A 23099-nucleotide genomic window follows, 5' to 3' on the forward strand; every position below is an offset into this window, starting at 1 on the left:
CATTCACAAGCTCAGACACTCAGAATCCTCACTCAGTCTCTCGGCGGCCCTGATCAGAGCCTCATTTGACTCCATGAAGGTAACAGCATTGTCTATAAAGTCAAGATCAATGATTCTCTCTTCATCAACAGATCCCCCCACAGCCGCTGGACCTCACGACCTTGCCCAACACCCAGTCCATGCAAGCATTGAGCAGGGCAGTAGCAAGAACACACCCCTGATGAACTCCAGAATGAACTGGGAAAAATACAGAGGTACATCAAAAATAAATGAATGCAATTTTATCTGAAGATAATATTGACACCAGGTTTTCGCTTTCTTTTTATTATTTAGAACCCCTTAATTTACTAATAAAGCAATATTTTTTGGGCTTAGTTTTAGTTAACTTGCATGTTACAGTTCAGAACCCTTAATTACCTATTTTAGTTTTAATCTGATGCACTTTTTTTTTTGTCTGTTTTCTTAACCAGCCTTTAGTTAATAATGAGATGCAAATGACAAAGGAATCACCGTCTCCAGTTAACATGCTTCCATTTAAGCCTGTGGACATACATCTTAAACTGTGTTATACAATGTTTTGAAATAAATGAGAGAGAAGGGAAACACCACAAAACATATGGATAAAGTTCTTAGAAAGCAAAAAATTATACTATTTTTGTTTCAGAAGACTAAAAGCACTAACAAGTCATATAATTATAAAACAAGTTTAATGATCTATTAGGCCTGGCTTCTAATTATGAAACTGGTTGATACAAAAACCTGCAAGCACTGTGGACCTCCAGGACTGTAACTGAAGACCCGGCTTAGAGCCTTTATCAACAGCAATTCAATGAGTGATAATGATGCTACTGCTCATAAACAACAATAGATTTAACTGCCTTGGTGTACTCATGTTGAGGCATTATTTCAAGACATAAATGTCAATAAATGTTATGTGGAGAAAAATCACATTAAATTAACATCTATTTTCCACAAACCCAGCTTTATGAATTATTTTGCTTTTTAAAAATGATTAAGGTTGGGTTACTTCATATACCTCAGGGCTCTTGAATGGTTCTGATGGTTCACTTATGATCATTTATTTTAAAACTTGACCATAGATAGGTTAAACAACTTGATTCAGACTCACATAAAAGTAAAGGTCTTTGTTGTAAACGTATTCCATATCAGGGTCTAAGCATGTCAATCAGTGATACAGTATTTTTTTGTACTTCTGTATATACTCACTTTCTCTCAGAATGCATGGCTATTGTTATGAAGTCAATGATAAAGAACATGATAAACCTTCAAAAAGTTTCTAATATTCCCATTCCTATATGATTAATAGGAACTGATACCATGCATTAAACTGGATGTTTTAAAGATCTAGGTAAGGTTCTAGATAAGGCCATGCAGGGTGGCCTCATGTATGGTGGGGAAATCATGAACCTATCTCAAGTCTGTTCCTGGAATGTCCCTGCTTATAAGGGTGAACACATACTCTTTTCCAAAAGTCACTTTCACTGTATACTCTGAGAGTGAAAGATCTGTCATTTTCATTTCCTTACCTAACATAAATTATAATTTATAAGTTAATTGTTTAGTTAATGTGTGAATTGTGCACAATTTGCATTTTTGTGATTAATATATGAACCTCATCAAGGACTTTGTTAAATGGTGCAACTCAAACCACCTACACCTGAACACCAGCAAAACCAAGGAGCTGGTGGTGGATTTTAGGAGGCCCAGACCCCTCATGGACCTTGTGATCGTCAGAGGTGACTGTGTGCAGAAGATGCAGACCTATAAATACCTGGGAGTGCAGCTGGATGATAAATTGGACTGGACTGCCAATACTGATTCTCTGTGTAAGAAAGGACAGAGCCGGCTATACTTCCTTAGAAGACTGGCGTCCTTCAACATCTGCAATAAGATGCTGCAGATGTTCTATCAGACGGTTGTGGCGAGCACCCTCTTCTATGCGGTGGTGTGCTGGGGAGGCAGCATAAAGAAGAAGGATGCCTCACACCTGGACAAACTGGTGAGGAAGGCAGGCTCTATTGTAGGCATGGAGCTGGACAGTTTGACATCCGTGGCACATTTACATGAATGAATGCCAGCTCAAACCTCCAGTAAATCATCCCTGGCCAATGCAACATGTCAGCACTGTTACATAGCCCTCCCTTTGAAGCCCCCCTTGTCCCCATGGTGTTCACTTCCAACTTCCTGAGACACCGCACAACTCTTTGAAATGGTGGGGTGGTTTTTGTTTTTGCTGTGGTTGTTTGGCCAGTGACAAAAGCACATCACTCATTTTAGTGTTAGGCTGCACAGCAGGGATGTTGAGCGCTGCACTGTCATGTGTTGCAGCAGAGGTGTTCAGCCCCACACTTCTGTGCAGTGATCTGTCAGTTTTAATTTAGCAGATGAATCCCCTTGTGTAGAGTTGCCGATATACCGGTCTTTTGGCTGTTTTCCTTCACTGAACTGACACTGCAAACATTCTAACTCTGGATCTCAGCTTCGAGATTCTCTTTCCATTGTTTCTTTGTAACGCCTCTGTTATCTGTCTCATCCTTTGCTTGCACAGTGTTACCACAGGCCCTGCTTCACATGGCTCACCTGGGGTCAGTGACAACTCCATCTTCCACACTTTTTCCCAGTTCCTCCGATGTCTGCACACCCAAGCCAATGGACCTAAGCAGATACAGAACTTTGTTGGAGCTGCAAAAGTAGCAGCCTCTCAGCTGTTTTCTGTCCTGTAGAGATGCTGAAAATGACTCTCAAGATTCCAGATCCCAGTCTTGAGACTCTCCAGCAGGACAGCTAAGCAAGGCCATTGCAGGTCTCTGTGGCACTCAGTGCTTGCTAAATAGGACGGTAAATCTTCTATTCGTCCTGTTTCTGACACCAATGTGGCGCCGGCATGGAGTGCCAGAATACATCATTTTGGTCTTTACACACCTCTTTTAGGTGGCTCACTATCCTTAAAAGGGCTGCTTGCCTTTGTGGCACTATATGGAATACTGATTTGCTCATTGCAGGCTACCCATTTTTATTTGAACCCCAGCTGCTGGCTTTGAAGTTGTAAATTTGCATGATAGAATGCCAACTCACACTATGGGTGCTGCAGTTTGTCTGTGGTGTTACAGTATTTTAAATTATTAAAAGATAGACCTGCCAGGCAAGAAGAACAGAGGAAAGCCTAAGAGAAGGTTAATGGATGTGGTGAGAGAGGACATGAAGGTAGAGGGTGTGACAGAGAAAGAGGTAGAGGACAGGAAGATATGGAAAAAGATGATCTGCTGTGGCGACCCCTAATGGGAGCAGCCGAAAGAAGAGGAAGAAGAAATGACACAATAACCCACATAAAGCAATAAATTAGAAAATATACATGTATATATGCACATGTGTTTATTTGTGGGCATATATTTCATGCTATTTTTAAATATTGTTTTAAATGTTTTATAAATGTAAGATATACAGATCACCTTTGAATTCTGCATTGACAACTCAGTCCAATCATCCGTTTTCTAAACTCTTCAGGGTTGTCCATGCAAGAATCTACATGAGCAACACTTGGGTGCAAGGTGGAAACCAAATGAGGATGAGGTACCTGCATTGGGCTGGGTAGAACCCAACTGAAACTTAACAAAGGCATCTGTGTTTTTACAAAAGTGTGACAGTTGGGGTGGCTCAATGCTTTTTAACCCTTTACAGTGCCATTCAAATATCACAGTAAATCCCATTCATTCGATATTGGAGTGTGCCAACTTTGCCAGTCATTTTGGCTCAGGTACCCACACTGGGCTGGGCAAAACTCAACTAAAACTTAACAAAGGCATATGTCTTATTACAAAAGTGTAACAAGTGTGGTGATCCTATACTTGCTAGCCCTTTACATTGCCCTTTAAACATCACAGTAAATCCTTTTCGTTAGAAATAGGAGTGTGCCAACTTTGCTCATCCTTTTGACCCACGTTGTTACCCACGTTGGCCAGGGAAATGCTCAACTGAATCTTGGCAAAAGTTTGCACAATCTGTCAGAATTAGATGTCTCAAATTGATTATGGAGCAGTGAATAAGTAGCCAGGTGAATAAGGAGCTACAAATAAGTAGCCAGCAGCCTAAGGAGCTGCGAATAAGTAGCCATCTTCAGTCTCGTGGTGAGGTGCTAGTCCATCTCATGCAGTGCTTGAAGTCATACTGGTACCTCTTCCAATTTCAACTAACAGTACCCGCACCTGTCATAACTTACCTCATCAGCACCTCCTCGAAAATCTTTAGAAAGGTCAACATTCGATTGATCAATATTTCAGCATACCGGCACCTGAGCACCTTTGACAAACTTCAAGGGGGACCCCAATCCCTTAATTTGAACAAGAGAGTAATAAAAAGAGTACTGACAGTAATTTGCATTCACTTTAAGCACTGATCACAAGACGCAATTATACACAAAACCCAGTGGAACAATTCAGCGTTGACAATTAATAGCCATGTTTTTTCAATTTGGGATTGAAACCACTGTACATAAATGTTAGGAAAGCATGCAAAAGTGAATGGTCAGTATGAAGGCTCTATGACTGTAATGAGCTAAAGGTATCCACCCAGGGTTGCCAACGGTATGTAAATATATGGACAGTTCATAAAAAAACATACTAAATTAAAAAAATCACTGTCTGCAAAAGGCTGTGTCACTTTCAGCGAACTAAACATTCCAATGAACTCTTATGTCAAGAAATTTGTGCAGATCTACCTCCTAAGAGGTTACTTAAATATAACTTGTGATTTGTAGATCAATGAATCTGCATTGTGGCTGCCTACACAGAACACAGTGTGTTCTAACAGGTCAATGTCATCAATCAGTCGTCAGGGATTAGGAAAAAGTTCACCGAAGTGGAAAAATGGAATCTGACAATGTGATGATGACAATCCCCCCAAAAAGGTTAGACACTGCTTATTTCAGTCAGCTTGAATGAAGGACCCTGATTTTTATTCAATGGATACAATTGGAAAAGCACAATAATAAAACTGCATTCTGTTTATGGTGCAAAAAATAATTTTCTATTGCGTCTGGTGGTGTGAGCAATGTGCATAGCCACACTAGTAGTATCAAACATTACGTAATTGCAAAGGCAAGGACTCTGCAGTGATATTTTCAGCCACATTTTACAAACTAAAGCAGCTTTACACAGAGTTCCAGGCTTTCATAGAGGCTGATGAACTAAAAATACTGAAGCCTTGCTCCACTAGATGGCTCAGTTATCTTGAGTGCGTGCAAAGGATCTTTAATCAGTATAATTTGCTGATAAGTTACTCTCATTCATCAGATGAAAATGACAGATTGCTCAGATATTGCAGATATCTCAGCAACTGTGTGATCCAATGACAAAATGTCAATTGCTTTTTTTAGTCTCAATGGTACCACTGTTTAGTAACTTCAACAAGATTTGCCAGCAGAACTCCTGCACTATCCCTGCATTATATGATGAGTGGGTTAGCTTACTGAAAATACTGCCCTCACATTTAATTAAAACATTCTGCAATAGCTAATCTGTCTGCTGAAATCTTACACAATTTGACATCACAGACTCAGAAAACTATAAGGAGAAGCAGTGTATTTTTATTGAAACACAAACCAGAAGAGCACAGCTGGAAGTTCTAGATAAGAAAGCAGTTGATAGGTTTGTAGATGTTGTAATACAGTTCAATGTCAATTCAGCGACCAGTGTGAAAAAACGTATGCCAGTCAACAATGAAGTATTGAAGCTAGCAAGAGTCCTTCAACCACAGCTCAGAGTTTCAGCAAGCTCAAGTGATGTTGTCCAGCACGTATGCTTCTTCCCACAGATTGTGAATGAAAATAAATGAACTTGACCAAATGGAAACAGAATTCCTGGAGTATCAAGTCACGGACATGTCTATTATCAACAAAGATGTGACAGTTGACCAGTACTGACAACTAGTACCTCTTGTCCAAACCTTTGGTGGAGAAATGCATTTACCCACTCTGTCAAGGACTGCAAAGAGTGTTGTTTCTTCACCACAAAGCAGAGCTGAAGTGGAATGTATATTTTCACAGGTGAATTTAAGACTAACAATAGAAATCATCTGTAATCTGAAATGCTGAATGGGATACTGGCAGTGAAGTCAACAATTAAAGACAGTAAAAGCTTTCACCCCACCGAAAACATGATTGATGCTGTAAATGTGACCATGTACAACCATAAATGTCATGCCAGCAGCTCTGCACCACAGAGTAAGTACAATTTTTAAACTTCCTTAACATCAAAATACGGTGTCAGTAAAAAAAAAATATGGAATGTCAGTAAAACTAAAAATGTAAGGATGGCAACCCTGTAGCCCCCCAAAATGTAATATCAACTCCAGGAATTGAACTTAGCTTCTCCAAGGTGTGACCAGCTGCCACAGCTGTTCTGTCGCAGTGCTGTGGCAGCAGAATGCAGTGTCATATGTAAAAGAAAACTAATCTTGAGAGCCATCGGAAGAAAATAATGTCTTAACTTTACATATTCTTAAACCTGTTTCTTCGTATCATGACAAAAGCCAGTGATAGAATTACAAAATATATAAATTATCATAATTTTGCAGCAACTTTGCTTTTATTGTAAAACGATTACATCTTCTACTACGTTTCTTTTGAATAAGGCAACAGTCAATTAGCAACCGTCATTCTGACGTCACTGTGGTCTACTCCAGGTCTTAATAGCGAACGTTGCAACAACGTTTCCCAAAATTCTTTGCATGCGGAAGCTTTCCTAATACCCGCGCGGAAAGGAGATCCGACTGCGGAACGATTTTCGTCAACAGGTGGAAGGAAGCAAAAATAAATAAATAAATAAATTCCTGTAAAATGCGTCATTAGAATTCCCCGGTCCTAACAAAAGGACGGGAGCGGCTTAGCTCAATGACTGACTGAGGTCTTACGTAATGTAATTGAGTATTTTAAAATAAGCAGCATTGTGGCTGGAGACATGCTGAACGGAATGTTCTTTTGAGCCGCATTTACGCCACTAGTAATGCAGTTGATAAAACACCTTAACTTTATTAGATATACGCATGATATAATATTTAAAAATATAGCACTATGCTTTATACTACCAATGCTTAGAAGAATATCACATGTGCGTTGTTTCATTTCCTTCTGGTTTTCAGTCATATCAATTAATAAAAATTATTATTAATGCATTTTATTTATATAGTGCCTTTCATTTTCACTGCATTTTTGTATGTGTTGATTTTTGAACTCCTTAAATAACAGCTCTATCTTTAAAATGTGATATTTAAATTACTTAGTTCTTATTATGTAAGAAATGGGCAATACAAATGGATCTTGACTTGCTTAAAACGATAAACGTCAATTGGTAGCAGGACATTGACTGTCTGTCAGCCTGTGCCTGCCTGCCTGCTCATTTCCATTGTTTTACTTCAGCACTTCAGACAGAAGAGGAAAACTGATAAAGCGATCACTTACTACTGTCACTCGAGTTACAATCGAAGAAGTCACCTGTTTCGCAGCCGTGACAAGTCTGGTAACAGGCGCTACATTCAGACCTGGTTCATATTCGGGCTAACGATCAAGCCTTTTAAAAGATGTTTTTCCAACACTTCGGGTATAATGGTGTGACTGTGTTGCAACTTTTGATTATCTTATATACATCCATCCATCCATCCATTTTCCAACCCGCTGAATCCGAACACAGGGTCACGGGGGTCTGCTGGAGCCAATCCCAGCCAACACAGGGCACAAGGCAGGGAACCAATCCTGGGCAGGGTGCCAACCCACCGCAGGACACACACAAACACACCCACACACCAAGCACACACTAGGGCCAATGTAGAATCGCCAATCCACCTAACCAGCATGTCTTTGGACTGTGGGAGGAAACCGGAGCACCCGGAGGAAACCCACGCAGACACGGGGAGAACATGCAAACTCCACGCAGGGAGGACCCGGGAAGCGAACCCGGGTCCCCAGGTCTCCCAACTGCGAGGCAGCAGCGCTACCCACTGCGCCACCGTGCCGCCATCTTATATACAGGGGTGGGCAAAAGTAGATTTACATTTCTAACAGGATTAATCAATTCAATGATTGTAATATTCATTTGTATTGTTTGTTTTATTATTAAAGTGTGCTTGAGTGCAGCAAGTAGAGTACAAGAATGTGAAAATAATGCAGGCCGGCAATTTGAGAATTTACTAGATTGTACCTAAGTGCCATGTGACATTCTTTTGAGTTAATAAAGCTACTGTAACAACCTGCGTGTCTTTTTCCATACGAACAATACGATATACTGTATATATAAGTTGGCTGCTGAGGCGTATTGGCGTGTCCTGGGACAAGATTGATAACGGTGAGAAGTGCAATTAAAGGTGCCTGCGCAAGGAAGGAAGTTCTTCTTCTGAAGGACTGAGGTGTGAAGGAGGACGAGATCGGTTTAGACAACAAGGCGTTTATCGGGTGTTTCACGTGGCCATAAAAAAAAAGGTTTGGGCCATATCTGGAGGGTTTGTTGATACGAAATAAAACTCCCAGTTCGGGTTTCCTCAAGTCAGTGTGTGTGTTGTTACTGCCATCCCGTTGGACCTTATTATAAAGCGGGTTTAGAAGATGGATGGATGGATGAATCATGGCAGGATAGATGTACTGGCCAAACACAATTTTTGTTCTATTTAGATTAATGGTATGCATTATGAAACCGTGATAAATGGCAATATAGAAAACAAAAGGATGCACCATTTAAACGAGCAGGGGATGGTACTTATAGACATTTGAAATTGAATTAATGTTGATGTTAATCGTTACTGTTCTCCAATAACCAATGTCAGATTTTACATGAACAAAACAAGTAGATTTTAAACTATGCGTCGCACGACCTTTTCATAAAAAACTTGTATTCCTAAAACCCTTGTGTTAACTATGTTTTTTTTTTCAGAGAAATAACAGGCATCAGGGATCTCACATAAAAGATGCTGAATTACTTTACTTCGTATGCATCCGGGATGGGCTATAACACACCGCTATTGTTAGGAGAACTCAGTGGCTGTGGAAAACCTTTGGGGGTACTTGTCACACGAAAAAGCACTTCGGAGACCTCACCCCTTCTGTTTTCTCACACGCAATGCATTTCTCAGACATCACTAGTGTCTCTTTTTTCATTACGCAAGAGTCCCCGGCTTTGCTACTTCGTCTCGCGGCGTTACATAGTCCTATGAGCTAGAGGGAGTGGGTGATGAGGCGGTGCGCTTTAGTACGTCACGGGTGGCGTCTCTTCCTCCCCGGCGATCTATCGACGACTTTTCGTTTAGTAGCTGTGTTGTATAGAAGATGGCGTCAGCTCCCCCGCCTGTGATTTCAAACTCTTCTAACAGCAACGAAGGCATTCTTATAGGGGATAAGGTGTATTCGGAGGTCTACCTCACTATTGATAATTCTCTTATCCCGGAGGAGCGGCTTTCGCCGACCCCATCTATGCTGGATGGCCTCGACCTCCATACCGAAACTGACCTGCGAATCCTGGGCTGCGAGTTGATTCAGTCGGCCGGTATCCTGCTGCGATTACCGCAGGTATGTAGTGTATAAACTTGAAATCTGAAGTGAATTAACGTATATATGTATAAATGTTATATTAGTTTACCGATAGTCTTATTTTTATGTGTACTTAGTTTTAAGACTTTACTGACAATTTTTGTAAAGAGAATTAAGTAGGTATGAAAATATTTTAACCGTTTGTAACTTAAAGCGTTGTAGTAGTAAAAGTAACTCGATATTTTAAGGAAATTGCAGTATATTAGCAGCGTGTTAAAATGGTACCATTACTACAACAAAATGGCGGATGCCAGGTTCTGAAAATGGAATCTGCAGGCCGCAAATGTGTACTAGTTATTCAAATGGTTTCTTTTTGCTTTCTTTCCATCCCCACATTCTTTAGGTGGCAATGGCTACTGGACAGGTTCTTTTTCATCGATTTTTCTACTCTAAATCTTTTGTCAAACACAGCTTTGAGGTAAGTGTTTCTTTAATCTACATAAAATGGACCGCGTGATCTAAAATGTTAACGGTGTTCGCCCTCTCCTTGTTATGCATGGCCTATTTTTTTAAGCAAGATAGCACCAGGGAGCTAACTGTTACAACATCTCAACGTATTAAGAAGCTTTCTCAGTATAATTTTTTTGTGTTGTCTGACAGTGTTGTTACTTTTAGATCTGTTATTTTTGGTATGTACATCATGGCCATGTTAAACATTAATATTTATTTTACAACGTAGAGTAAACCGTTCAAGTTGGCCAGTCATAATTTTTCCGGTTACATCGATCAGTTCTTCGTTTGAAGTTAAAGGTGCAGATTACGGCTAATTCACACAAGTTTCATAATCGAAAAGTATTCCTTATTTCGTTCGTTGGTCTACTGAAGGTGGTGCGGCATAGAGTTGTCACGATGAAATGTTAATACAGTATTCAGTAGGTTCCTCTGAGTTTGGAAAGTTACGTGCCATCTTGCCTTGTATACTTCTTACGTTGTACCGTCTTTACGTGTAACATTTTCTGGTCAGTACTGAGAAAGAGTAAGGGCTTTATTTTTTATATGGGAGTTAGTAATGTAACATTTTTATCTGAAGTTTGTTTTGAATGTATCGACACCGATTGGCAATTCGGTGCGATTAGTTTTCCATTGTCCTTGTCTCCCTAATTAAGATAAATTTTAAAAGCCCATAACAAACGGCCTACAGTAGTTTAGATATTTTAGTGAGCCACTTTACTTTCAGTTAACTGTTTTCTTTTAGCCTGATTTTGCCCAACATGGTCACTAATGTTTAAACAAATGAACAGTCGTAATTTATCCATAGTAAGAGTCCAAAAAAGGGTAGCTTGTTAGTATTACAAATGCATTTACTGCTCAGGTCATAGTTATTTCATGCCAAGTTTCAGTTTTGCTTTGAGATTAGTGTGTGAGCTGTATAACCAAGAATCTTGCTTTAATTAATTTGAGGGGCTTATCTATTGTCTTTTGAAAGACAATAGTTTAATATTAAAGTTTAATTTTGTCTTTCGGTATTGTATAATTGCACCTGTTGTATGTGGTAAGGAAGGGAAAAAAAACCCATGTTGCCTAATTAAAATGACTTGCTTTCAGATCGTTGCCATGGCTTGCGTCAATCTTGCATCCAAAATAGAAGAAGCACCAAGGCGTATAAGAGATGTAATAAACGTTTTTCATCATCTGCGGCAGTTAAGAGGAAAAAGGTAAGCTTTTATTAAATACTGGTTAGCACCATGCTTTAACTAATTGGGTGTTAAATACATTATCCTTGGGATGATTTTCTTTTCTACAGTTGTATTCACATTCATTACATTTTAAAATGAAATTGCACATTCTGACAAATGTGTTAAACTAGGATGGCAAATAAGTGAGTTTGTAAAGTAACAAGGTGATGGTAATATACACAATAAATAAGTTATAAAAAGTGTTTTTGTAGAAAATTGGATGCCCCTCTGTCCATTTAAAAAAAACCTGCACATTTTGGGGTGGGGGTATGTATGTTTACACAAGTTGTACATTTCTCTTTCAGCCCACTCAAAAATGTACGACTTACACCACATCCCTAAATTCAGTTAAGGTTTAAGATAGTATTATGTGTTTGCATCGTAAAGCTGATGTAAATGTCAGGGAAGTTTATGCTGAAAGAATAAGTCAAGGTTCACAAATGTTGTGTTGAATCGGAGTTGTAAAGTAAGTTTGAGTAAGCCAAAAAAATGTACCAATGAAATACACATAAATTAGACTTAAGTAATTATTTTTTTATCCCCAAAACAAATTTTATTTTATACATGTTTGCAAATTCAAATTTATTGTCGGTGGTGGAATTAGAAAACACTACAAAACCACATGATGCAATTTTTCTGGACATTAACATTCGTTGTGATGATTATGATTGCTCTATGTAATGAGCATTTCCGTAGTTTTCCACATTGTGTGATGTAAACTAGTGGAATATCGTTAAGTAAAACTGCTTAGTCCTTTTTGATAGTGTCATGTTGAATTTTTATAGCAATTCGGTACATTTTTTAGTTTTAAAAGTGCTTTAAAATACCACACACGATGTAGTAAAAAGCATATTATAATAGAATAAAAGGCAAAAGCAAAACACGGGTAAGAGCAGTGCCTAACAGTTAAGATTAAAAAAAAAAAAATAGTTTGAAACTAAGAGTTAAAACTACAGTTAGCTAGACTGTCAGTGCAACCTAAAAGCTAGTAAATACCAAAATAAAAGATATTAACTGTGATCTAAAATGAATTGTGGGAGCTAATGTTATTGAGCAAGTCAGGCTGTTCATTGCCAAAGAACCACTATACACCAAAGGCACGATTACCCTGCAGCTTCAAGTCTGTGTGGAACAGACAGTAATAGTTGACCAGCGAATCTGAGAGACCTGGTGGATAATTAGTGACAGAGGGGATCAGGAAAATACAGTGGAGCAGACCCATGCAAGGCTTTGAACAAAAAAAGTTCTTTAAAGTCCACCCTGTGTTTCACAGGGAGCTGTTGAAATGAAGCTGATACAGGGGAGACGTGATGGTTTGGTTTTTTTGTGCCAGACATGACTGGCAGCAAAGTTTTGAATCGGTTGTCGTCAGGACAGAGACAATTGGTAAACACAAGTAATAGTAGGAATTGCAGTGGTCTAAACAGGATGAAATAAAACATGAATAAGCTTTTGCAGATCATGAAAAGATAGAAATGGTTTAACTTTAGTGATTTTTAAAAAGCTCATTTTTGAACAAGGCATTTGAAACCTGAGGCAAAGGTAATAACAAGGTTTGTAACGGACTTCCTAATGTATGGAGTTAGGAGAACAAGATTGCTTTTGATGCTATTAATGGAGGATTCACTTAGTTGAGGAAAATTTGGTATCATCCAACATTTGATATCCTCAGGGCAGATTAAAGACTGTAGTGAGTGTCATCATCATTAGGTTTCAGGGGTGGGTAGGTTTGGGTATTTATTAGCTGCGTAACCTTGTTGAGGAATGTTATACTTACTAAAAAATGTACAAAATGGCAGGATATATTTGGAAGAACTACTAATCCCAGAACAGGGTCTTGTACGTCATCTGTAGTTTGTCATTTGTACACATTCAGTGTCGTGTTAAATTTTAGATTTTGGTTGATCTGGCAGTAACACAAAGTTAACGTATTGCAGTTTAATAATTTTGACTAATATACTGTTATGTCTTACTAAACTGTTTGCTTCATCTGGTTTTGCTTCATGTAAAGTCTGTGCTAGGTATTTAATATAGCTGGGGCAAAACGGGAGTAAATCCCTTTTTGGTCAGTGTTACCCTTTTTAAAAAAAAAAAACGGCAGAATGTTTTATTTGTTGTTGAGACGTTTGTCTACTCTAATTTGAGATGTTTTGACGACTATTGAACTCTCCCTTCCAAACCTTTTTGTTAAAAGTTTTATGAGATGTTTAGTGTAAGATATACATGAAGTGTTTGGGTTTATGTGAAATCTCCGGCTGCCTTGCAGTTCAAGTGCATTTAATGAAGTGACTATTCTTTAGAGCTTAAAATTAACATCTAAAACGCAATGCATTACAATTATAGTAGAAACAGGCGAGAAGTATATTTATAATATTTAGTGGGTCTAAAGTTTAGCTTTGTGATTTTGATGACTGATTCCACAAAGTAGGAATTTTCATAGACTGCAAAAACTGAAAACATTGAAATCCTAACCATTTCATCCTTTAATGGACCTGACCATCACCTGGTAACTTTATAAATTTCCAATGTGAACATTGAATGTGGATATATGAAATTTGAATAAAGGTACTTAAATGCTTTGTTTATTACATATTTAAAAATGCTAAGAGTTGTTTAATGGGGGTTTAATGTCGGCATCTGCCATGTGGTATTATCTTAGAGGAATATAAAGTAAAAATGTTTGAACTGTGTGAAAAATGTACATTTTCAGTGTAGATGATTTCTGCTCTGAGAGCACTTTAACACTTAATGACTTGTTCATAATTGAAGTATTTTTGTTATTAACTTTGGTTCTTTTTTCCCTTGCAACCAACTAACAGCAACCAGCTACATTTACCACAGCCTGGGTGATGTGGAATGGTACGTAGAGATGAAGCTGTCGGCATGGCAACAGTGAGAATGAAGTGTCGCTGTTCCCCCACCCCTCAAGGAGAAGCCAGTGGTCTGTGAATGGGTCACTGGAATCGGGGTTGTTCAGGTTGGCCGCTGATGAAAGCGTCTTGGAAACTCCTGTATCTTATTCTAAGCTTTTGTCTTTGCTGTCCTGGTAGTGCTATATGTCAAAGTCTTTATAGCAGTATATTACTTGTATGTACACATTCACATATCTAAGTACAGTAAGACTTTGCAGTTAATGCATGTTACATTTCTAGTATATTGGAAAAAGCATGGGTTGCAGTAGATTTGAGATTGCAGACCTTTTTATATGTAACTTTGTGCAGGCTATGTCCATGCATATCTTGGGTGCTATATTTAAAGAAGGTTTTACAGAATATTTACTGTGAAGCTTACATACAAGTTTACATACAATTGGTGGTTGATCAAACATCATTGGGGGTTGGGGGGTTCTTTGACACAAGTTGCTATTTACTGACATGTTGTGACAATCGGAGGACAACATATCTGAATTGCTTTAACTAAAAGGTGGATGGTTTTGACTAAAGCCTTTGTAATCTGTATTACAAATTCTTAGTTCAGATTTCACAGTTGAGAAACCATTTTTCTCTTTTCTCTGTATATCCATTTTCGTTATACTTCAATAAAAAACTTAGCATATTTGTTATCTCTGGTATGATGCCGTTCTATGAAAGGCTTTGTGCCAAGACTTTTATAAAAGAGCAAAAAAAATTAAAGCGCTTTAAAAATATATTTTTTAGTAGGCAAAATCATTTAAAACTGAAAATGCAAAATTGGGCATAGATACAACAAATGGTAACCGGTTGGTCCATGATAAAACTGTGACCTCTATCAGTATTTTGTGTGTCTTGGTTCCTATGTTTTATGCCAAGAGCAGGGCTTCATATACTAAGTAGACAGATGTTAAGCATTGAAACAAAAGGTATTTTATGATCCTAAAAGGTGTGAAAAAGTAATTTTCTTGCATCATGTAATGAGTTGTGCCCATATCAAAACTTCAATGAATCACCAGGTCATGTATTTGTTAGTGATCATGGAATTGGTGTTTTGACAAGTTTGGATCTTACCTTGTGCCTGATGTTACTAGGATAGACCCAAGGCCCTATATAAACACAAGTTTGGATTTTTCTGGTTTAAATAATGAACAGATGACTTGTACACTCCATGTTTATATAATGTATACATCAATTTTCTAACTTGCCTTTCTAGATTAGGGTTGTTAGGGGTTTATGTATAGTACACAAGGGGAGAGCCGTGGGTACTACATTTGTGTGAAAGTTATGCCAAGCAGTATTTCATACTTGCGTATTTAGTCCCTTTTATAGAGGAGAAAAAATCATAAGGTTGAATGTTGTGTAAGTCATTCTTGTGCACACACATCCACAACTCATCAAAAAAGGAATGGTTTAGTCAGCCCTTCGTAAAACATAATGTATATGAGATATTGGATGGAAGCCCAAATCTCGGACACATAAGGCAGCTGTGCTTATCATTGGACCAAAATGTCACACTGTGTAATTTTTGAAATGTAGGAACAGTTTATAGATTTGAGTACATCACTGTTAGTGATTTTTTTTTCTGCTTATTTATCTTTCATTTGAATTTTTGAGGATTGATTTTTAAATGTCAATAGCATATTAGTATGTTTGTTCAAGTGCATTAAAGATGGAAATTAATAAAAGACTAATAGGCTTTTTAGGCAGCACTAAGTTAGACAGTCATTTGATTTTCAGATGTGTTATGCTGTTAAAAAGCAGTACACTTGATTTATTCACAATCTTCATGGTAATTTGCTTTTTGGGGGTGGATTGTTGGGTGTAGGGGTGAGAATAAGCTTGTCAGAGTGGGTTGAATTCATATAGGTTGTTTTGGTGGGCTATGGGTATCAGAACATTAGATTTATTTCATAATTTTAAGCTACGCTGTACTTTTGACTCGTATTTATTTGTTTCATATAATAATGAGCTTAATTGTTTTGATAAATGTTTGTAACATTTTTTTCTGAATTTATGAAAAAAATGGTTTTATGCTATATTTTGGTGGTGAACTTGGCTTATGAAAAATTTGGAACTTTTAAGTGCTGGACTTCCTAAAAAACCTGTGGAATAGTCTTAATGCATTTGGTATATTCAAAGACCTCAGTTTATACACAAAGTTGTGCTTCAGGAATTCAGCTTAATGATTATAGTACATTTTGAAATTTAGGAAAGTTTTTGCTGTTTTGTAGTCAAAATAGTTATTTCATGTATGTAATAGTAAATGCTGTAAAATTACTTTCATACTTGCATGTGTGGATATGCTAAAATTTAACATCTTTAAATTTGTCTGTTGGGCAGCATAAAACAAAGGCTTTGAATGTAGTTACAGGAGTTGAAAAAATAGGTTCTGTTGCCTTTAGTTGGTTGAAGGGGAAAATAAGAACAGCAAAAAATCTGTCTTCTTGAGTGCGAACAGATGTGATTTTTTTTCTTGCAAACTAGGACAGCAACCCCATTGATACTTGATCAGAGCTACATTAATACCAAAAACCAAGTAATAAAAGCTGAGAGAAGAGTTCTGAAGGAACTGGGTTTCTGCGTTCATGTCAAGCATCCACATAAGGTGAGCATTACAAATAAGAAAGACTTGTAGTTTTAATGATACTTGAACATATTGTAGACAGTTGTGCTTCATTTTTTTATTTTTTGTTTTTTTCAGATTATAGTAATGTATCTTCAAGTTCTTGAGTGTGAGAAAAATCAAACTCTTGTTCAAACAGCATGGTGAGTTTTTGTTTTTTTTAAATACATCAAATTTTTTAAAAAATAATCCTGTAGCCTAATCTAATTTAACATCAACTTTCAGTTGTTTTTTCAAGCAGTGTTTTTGACAAGTAGCTTGTATTTTATTGTCATGAGAACTCAGTTTAACTTGTCCTTTTTTTCTACTCTTTAATTAAAGGGTAGTCCATGATGGTAAGTCTCATAGAAAGAACTCTGCTCCTTCTGCCACATGACCTCAGGAATCTCCTAATTGGCTGCCCTTCTCTCCAGCCAATCCAGAGCAAGCTCTCATCCGAGATTCACTGAAGGGGTCCTTGTTCATCTGGCTGCATCATCTTGTTTTCTTGGGGGTGTCAAAGGATTTGTATTTTTGCTTCCAGCTGTGTAACTTATTTTTAATGTAGCAATGTAGACTTGTTAAATGCATTGTCTTACATTTAAAGTTTTCACAGTTTAAAAAAAAAAAAAAAAAAAAAAAATTACCTAAATGTTTTTGCTGAAAGCATGTATCTTGCTGTGAACATTTTAATTTTTAGCAGAATATCTGCTTACAAAAAAGTTCAGCTTCAGTTACCACCATTTTTTTTAGAATGAAGTTTACACTCATTTCTTAAGGCCTTTATTTTAGCTTTTTTATTTTTTTTTTGTACTTTTAGGGGGTAGAGACCTTTGGTTTGTACTAGTATATCTTAATTCAGATTTTTTCTTATGCATAATTTGACAGATAATTACTTGTAAAATTAGGTTCATTAATTGAAATACATTTTAGGCAATATTGATCTGCATTGTACTTGTGCAGCCCATGTTCATTTGAAATGGTGCTGTTTAGTCAGAAGACAGTAAAGGCACTTTGAATTTGCTTTAGTTTTTCTTTTTCTGAATTGTCATAGTTCAGTAAAAAAGAAATGTAAGTAAATCATATACTGAATTTTTAAAATAGTCACCATATTTATAATGTGAGTGATTAAACCAAAGGATTGTTTTTTAATATATTGGGGGGTTTTGGGAACTTAAATGAACAAACTTCATTAATTTTGTGACTTTCTGATTTTAATCTCCTTAATGGAAGTTTGACTCATTTTCTAGTTAACCTTTCCTTTCTTTTAGTTAATAGATGTCAATTTGGAGCCTGATTATCTTTGGTCATATTTTAACTGAGAAGACAAAAGGACAAGTTAAACTGAGTTTCCTGACATCGTAATGCAGTGTTAGTGTTAGTCATGATTAAAAAAATGTAATGTCTTGCAGGAACTACATGAATGACACTCTCCGAACAAATGTGTTTGTAAGATTTGAGGCAGAAACAATTGCTTGTGCTTGCATCTACCTTGCAGCAAGAGCTCTTCAGGCAAGTATTATAATCTTTAAGGTCTCTCTTTTTTTTTTTCTGTTCAATTATAATGACCATCTCTTTTTTTTTTCCCTACCTTTAGATTCCCCTCCCAACAAGGCCGCATTGGTATCTGTTGTTTGGAGCTACTGAGGATGAAATTAAAGAGATTTGCATTACCACATTAAAGCTATACACTAGAAAGAAAGTAAGATTTTTATTTGTGCACAAAGTGGGATGTTCCAACTCCTTTTTATATTTTTGCTTTTGTTTTAATAACTTTGGCAAATTTCTCTTCCTCAGCCAAACTATGAACTTCTTGAAAAAGAGGTTGAAAAGCGGAAAGTTGCCCTTCAGGAAGCAAAGCTGAAAGCAAAAGGCCTAAACCCTGATGGAACTCCTGCTTTGTCAAACTTGGGCGGGTTTTCTCCTGGGTCTAAACCATGTAAGTTTTTGAATGCTGAAAAAAATGTCTAAGATGTTGTGTATAGCTTGTCTCTTTGAATATGATTATTCCTTTAACCCTTTAACCGCCAACTCCCTAAATATTCCCCAAGCCAGGCGAAATCTGAACAATTTTCGTTTTTTTTACTTTTTTACATTTTTTTTACATTTTTTACATTTATTCAAGCAGTATTGACCACTAAATGTTGTGCAAGTTGCCAGTGTATACACGAAATCTATAAATGTAACCTGAATTCTCAGCTAAGCAAAACATCTTGATACCAAACCGTGTCCTTTTCAATGGTAGATACTGTCGAAACTGTAAGCAGCCCTTCCACGACAATAAACTTTCATCAACTGCAACTGACGGTCCTGGCATGTAGGGCAACTGAAATGCTTCAAATAAATGATCAATCAAAGGACGTAGCTTGAACAAGTGGTCGCGGTTTGGATCTTTCTTATCTGGCTCGTTTCTGTTGTCATTCAAATGAAAGAATTTCAGCAGCAAAGAGAATCAGTTACGTGTCATGACAGCTGCAAAAATAGGTGTTGCATACATAGGATCTGTAGACCAGTACATCTCAATATCTGGTTTTCTGATTATTCCCATCAACATCAAAATCCCAATGAATTTTTTCATTTCGTTTTCATCAGTGTCAAACCAAGCACGAACACGGGAATGTGGAGGTAAATTGGGATTTTTCTCAATAAACTGTGCTGCATACAGATTTGTCTGATGAACAAAATGTCTGATCAAATCAGGTGACACAAACAGCTCATAAAACTGCTCAGCAGTGTAATTGTTTACATCAACAATAAAGCCACACGTTCCCTCAAACGAATGCAGAAAAGGTAGTTCGCCACGGGCAGCAGCCCAGCTGAGATGCTGGGGATACACCCACTCAGCGCCGTCATCCGATGCGTCTTCATTCACAGAATCATGCAGCGCACGTTGCTGCTCATCACTGTCGCTAAAATCTTCTTCAGAACTGCTACAATCATGATCAGAACTGTCCAAAATCGCCTGCAAAGCCTCACTTGAAGTCAGTTTACGTTTCGCCATATTCACAGCTGTTACATGCGAATCACGTCACATGACCGGCCAAAACAACCACAGACTTGTCGAAATACAACGTAGTAATAATACCCACGCCAAACCGTCAGTTATACTACTTGCCAGGCATTCATATAACCACAGGCAAATGTGCCGGATAATTCCGGCAGTATGGCGTTAGCAATAAAACAACGGTGCCGGATATATCCGGCAGAGGGCGGTTAAGGGGTTAATGGAATGTAATGGCTTAAATTAAAGAAGTCACAGTTCTGCATTTTAATGTGTCGTGGTGTGTGGTGCCTCTTAATTGGTTAAGTAACACAGGACAGAAACAACATGCAGGTTCAGTCCCTGCTTGTGTCTTGTTGAAAAGCTTATTTGGCTTGTTTTACCTATCGTGGTAAATTTTAACTGTGTAACTTGAGTCCGTTCATATCATGATTGAAGTAGTATAAAATAGATATCGGTGGAACAGTTTAAAATGCCTTTGCCAATTTTAAATCTTTTTTTTTTTTTTTCCCCTTCTATTTCAGCTTCTCCCAGAGAGGTTAAAACAGATGAAAAATCCCCATGTGTGCAGAATGTCAAAACAATAAAAAAGGAGCCCGAAGAAAGACAGAAAAGCTCCAAAAGTCCTCATAATGGGTTAGTGTTAAGACGTTTGTCATTTGTTTGTAATTATTTATCTTTCTCTGCTTGGCTGTATTTTAAATTAAGTAGATGCGAATCTCTCTGCTTTTTGAATTGGTTGCAGTTTTTCCAGTTCTCTAATACACTTCAATTTTAAGTAGTGGTCAAAAATTATTGGTATGTATATAACTTTGCTTATTATGGGTGCAGACGCTGAATGTTTAAGCATTTTAGAAATTATTTGAAAGCTATTTTTGTTAGAGCTGTTTTCTGCAACTTGAGTAATGAAAATGTCTTGTTAGCGTTGTTCTGCCTTTGTGTAATGCTCTTGCTTTGACTGATGTGGCAAAGGTAGTGGTTTTAGTTTTTTCCTCTTGATAAATGATAGTCATAAAACACAATGGATGTGTTTATTGCCTTGTACACCTGGCTACCTTTTTATAATTTAACACCTAATGCTTGACATTTTATCAGCCTCAGAATTATAACATTTACCTGTTATTTAAGGTATTAAAAGGTTTTAAAACTGTTGGTCACTTCTTAAATGTTCTATTTCTAGTCTTAGAAAAGAAAGCAAAAGAAGTCAGAATAGCCGAAGCATGAGTAGATCTCGATCGAGAACAAGATCAAGATCTCGTTCTAGATCACCAAGGAGACAGTAAGTAAACTTTTTTTTTTTTAATTTTCTCTTTAAAGAGACTAAATAAATGTGCACCTGTCTTGAAAATATCTGAATGTTTAAAACTTGAATATGAGGTGTTCTCTTAATTAGGTTATTATGCAAGTTTAAATTCATGGTTCATGCAAGCCTTGCAGTATATCCAGGTGTGCAATACTGAGTTTTTTTTTTCCCTCTCCCTTCCTTTTATTACAGCTACAATAACAGAAGAAGTCGTTCTGGAACATACAGTTCTCGTTCTCGAAGTAGGTCCCACAGCAGAAGTATAACGCCTCGTCGTCACTTGAACCATGCCTCTCCTCATCTCAAATCAAAACACCGAAATGATGATTTAAAATCTACAACCAGACACAGTCATAAAAGGAAGAAGTCCCGAAGCCGCTCCCGATCGCGGAGCAAATCAAGAGACCGTTCAGACAGTAAGAAGCATAAGCATGAAAGAGGACACCACAGAGAAAGAAGAGAGCGATCAAGGTCCTATGATCGCACACATAAAAACAAACATCACAGCAGTCATTCAGGCCACAGCAGGCATAGGCGCTGAATGGTTTGTTTGGAGGAAGTTGTTAATGTAGGCAAAGAACTTTACATTTTTCATTGTAAAAATGTTTTTTGCAGTAATGACATGCTTTGATTTATAAAAGCAAAATTTCTATGTTGTGTTCAGGAAATGTTAAAAGTTTTGCACAGTTGAATTGGTTAATACCAGAAAAGTATAACATTTGTCTGTAAAGATGTAGTGTACAGATATAAAAAAGGTTTCTGTAGAAGTATATCTTATTTTTTTACAGCTGAATGCAGGCATTTAAACCCATTATTTGTTAGAAATGTGGTGAAATAGTTAACACTGGTTTTAAAGTCTGCACGTGTTACTGTCCCCAATTTTTACAAAAATAAAAATTGACATGACTTAAGGGTATATTGTTTTGATGCGAGTAAGAAATCACAATAAAGTGTTTATTTTTTAAATACATCTGTCACTTTTAACAATACTTCCAATGACATTACATAAGTGAAGTTTGCAGTTTTTAATGCAGCATCTCTTCATTGCCTATAGGCAAAGTTTACCCAACAGATGGTTTATGAACAGAAGTTGGTTTTAGATCTTGCACTTTCATGATGGTGTCAAACTGTAACCCTTCTATGGAGAGCTGACATTGTAAGGTTTCATAATTATATTTATGTAGGTTATATATGTAGTTTGTGAAATGCACCATTTCTCTCTCTCTTTTTCTCTGACTCGGACCCCCACGCCGCCACCCCCAAAAAAACTTGTTTTCTGTAAAACAAAAAGCATAACTATGACAGCCTCAAAATACAAGGTTAAATCACTCTTGAAATATGAGTTTGTGCTAACCCAAATCATATATTTGGGATTTTCATTTCCCCCAGATTCCTCATTTTTAGGGTGTATTGTTAAAAAGTATCAATAGATCACTTTAGTGTTGTCTGAGTGGCGTGCATCCGAGAATGCGTTTCAACAAGTGATGTGTTGAATGTCCTCTGAAGTTTGAGCATATTTTAATTTAAACTTTTAATATTACATTTTAGTGAAAAAAGACATTTTAAGCTTCCACAATGGGTTATATACTAAAATTATTTCAAGTGGTTGAGTTTCAGTAGGCTTGTAATTATGGTGCATTTTGCATTTACTGTTGTGGCCACTCTCTGCAGAGGTATAAAGTATATTTAAAAAAAAATTTTTATTGAGTATTATAGCAGAATTACGGCCAGTTCATTTTTCTTAAAGTTTGACCTCTTGATTTACTGATTTCAGCCTGTTTTCTGGATCTTTCTGGCCAGATCATCACTTAGATTTGATAATTGTCATGAAATTAAGGTTCTGGCATTCCTCACCTAAATTGTGTAGTTTTTACTGAAGGTTTTTCACCTTGGACATAAACTATGGAGCCAAGAATGTGGTATTGATGAAAACTGTGTTACGACATCTCGGATACATTGAGTCCACTCTTTAAAAACTTCAAGTTTGTGAGGTAACTGGGCCCACACTTTTTTTGT

General features: G+C 37.2%; 1 protein-coding gene and 1 long non-coding RNA gene across 2 annotated transcripts; one reads left to right on the forward strand and one right to left on the reverse strand.

The window, feature by feature from the left end:
• Nucleotides 1-9239: 9239 nt before the first annotated feature.
• Nucleotides 9240-22051, forward strand: ccnl1a (cyclin L1a). The gene is made up of 11 exons (XM_028794495.2): nt 9240-9568; nt 9933-10007; nt 11135-11244; nt 16662-16782; nt 16879-16943; nt 18192-18291; nt 18377-18481; nt 18577-18718; nt 20305-20416; nt 20961-21059; nt 21276-22051. The coding sequence occupies exons 1-11, from the start codon at nt 9329-9331 to the stop codon at nt 21622-21624; spliced, it is 1518 nt and encodes a 505-aa protein (XP_028650328.1). The 5' UTR covers nt 9240-9328; the 3' UTR covers nt 21625-22051.
• LOC127526798 (uncharacterized) lies at nt 18106-18509 on the reverse strand. Its single transcript, XR_007934233.1, has 2 exons — nt 18371-18509; nt 18106-18285 (listed from the first exon to the last, which is right to left on the reverse strand). It is a non-coding gene; the product is annotated as an uncharacterized LOC127526798 (long non-coding RNA).
• Nucleotides 22052-23099: the final 1048 nt, after the last annotated feature.

This window comes from Erpetoichthys calabaricus, chromosome 2, assembly GCF_900747795.2.
Source record: "Erpetoichthys calabaricus chromosome 2, fErpCal1.3, whole genome shotgun sequence".
Classification (NCBI taxonomy): domain Eukaryota; kingdom Metazoa; phylum Chordata; class Cladistia; order Polypteriformes; family Polypteridae; genus Erpetoichthys; species Erpetoichthys calabaricus.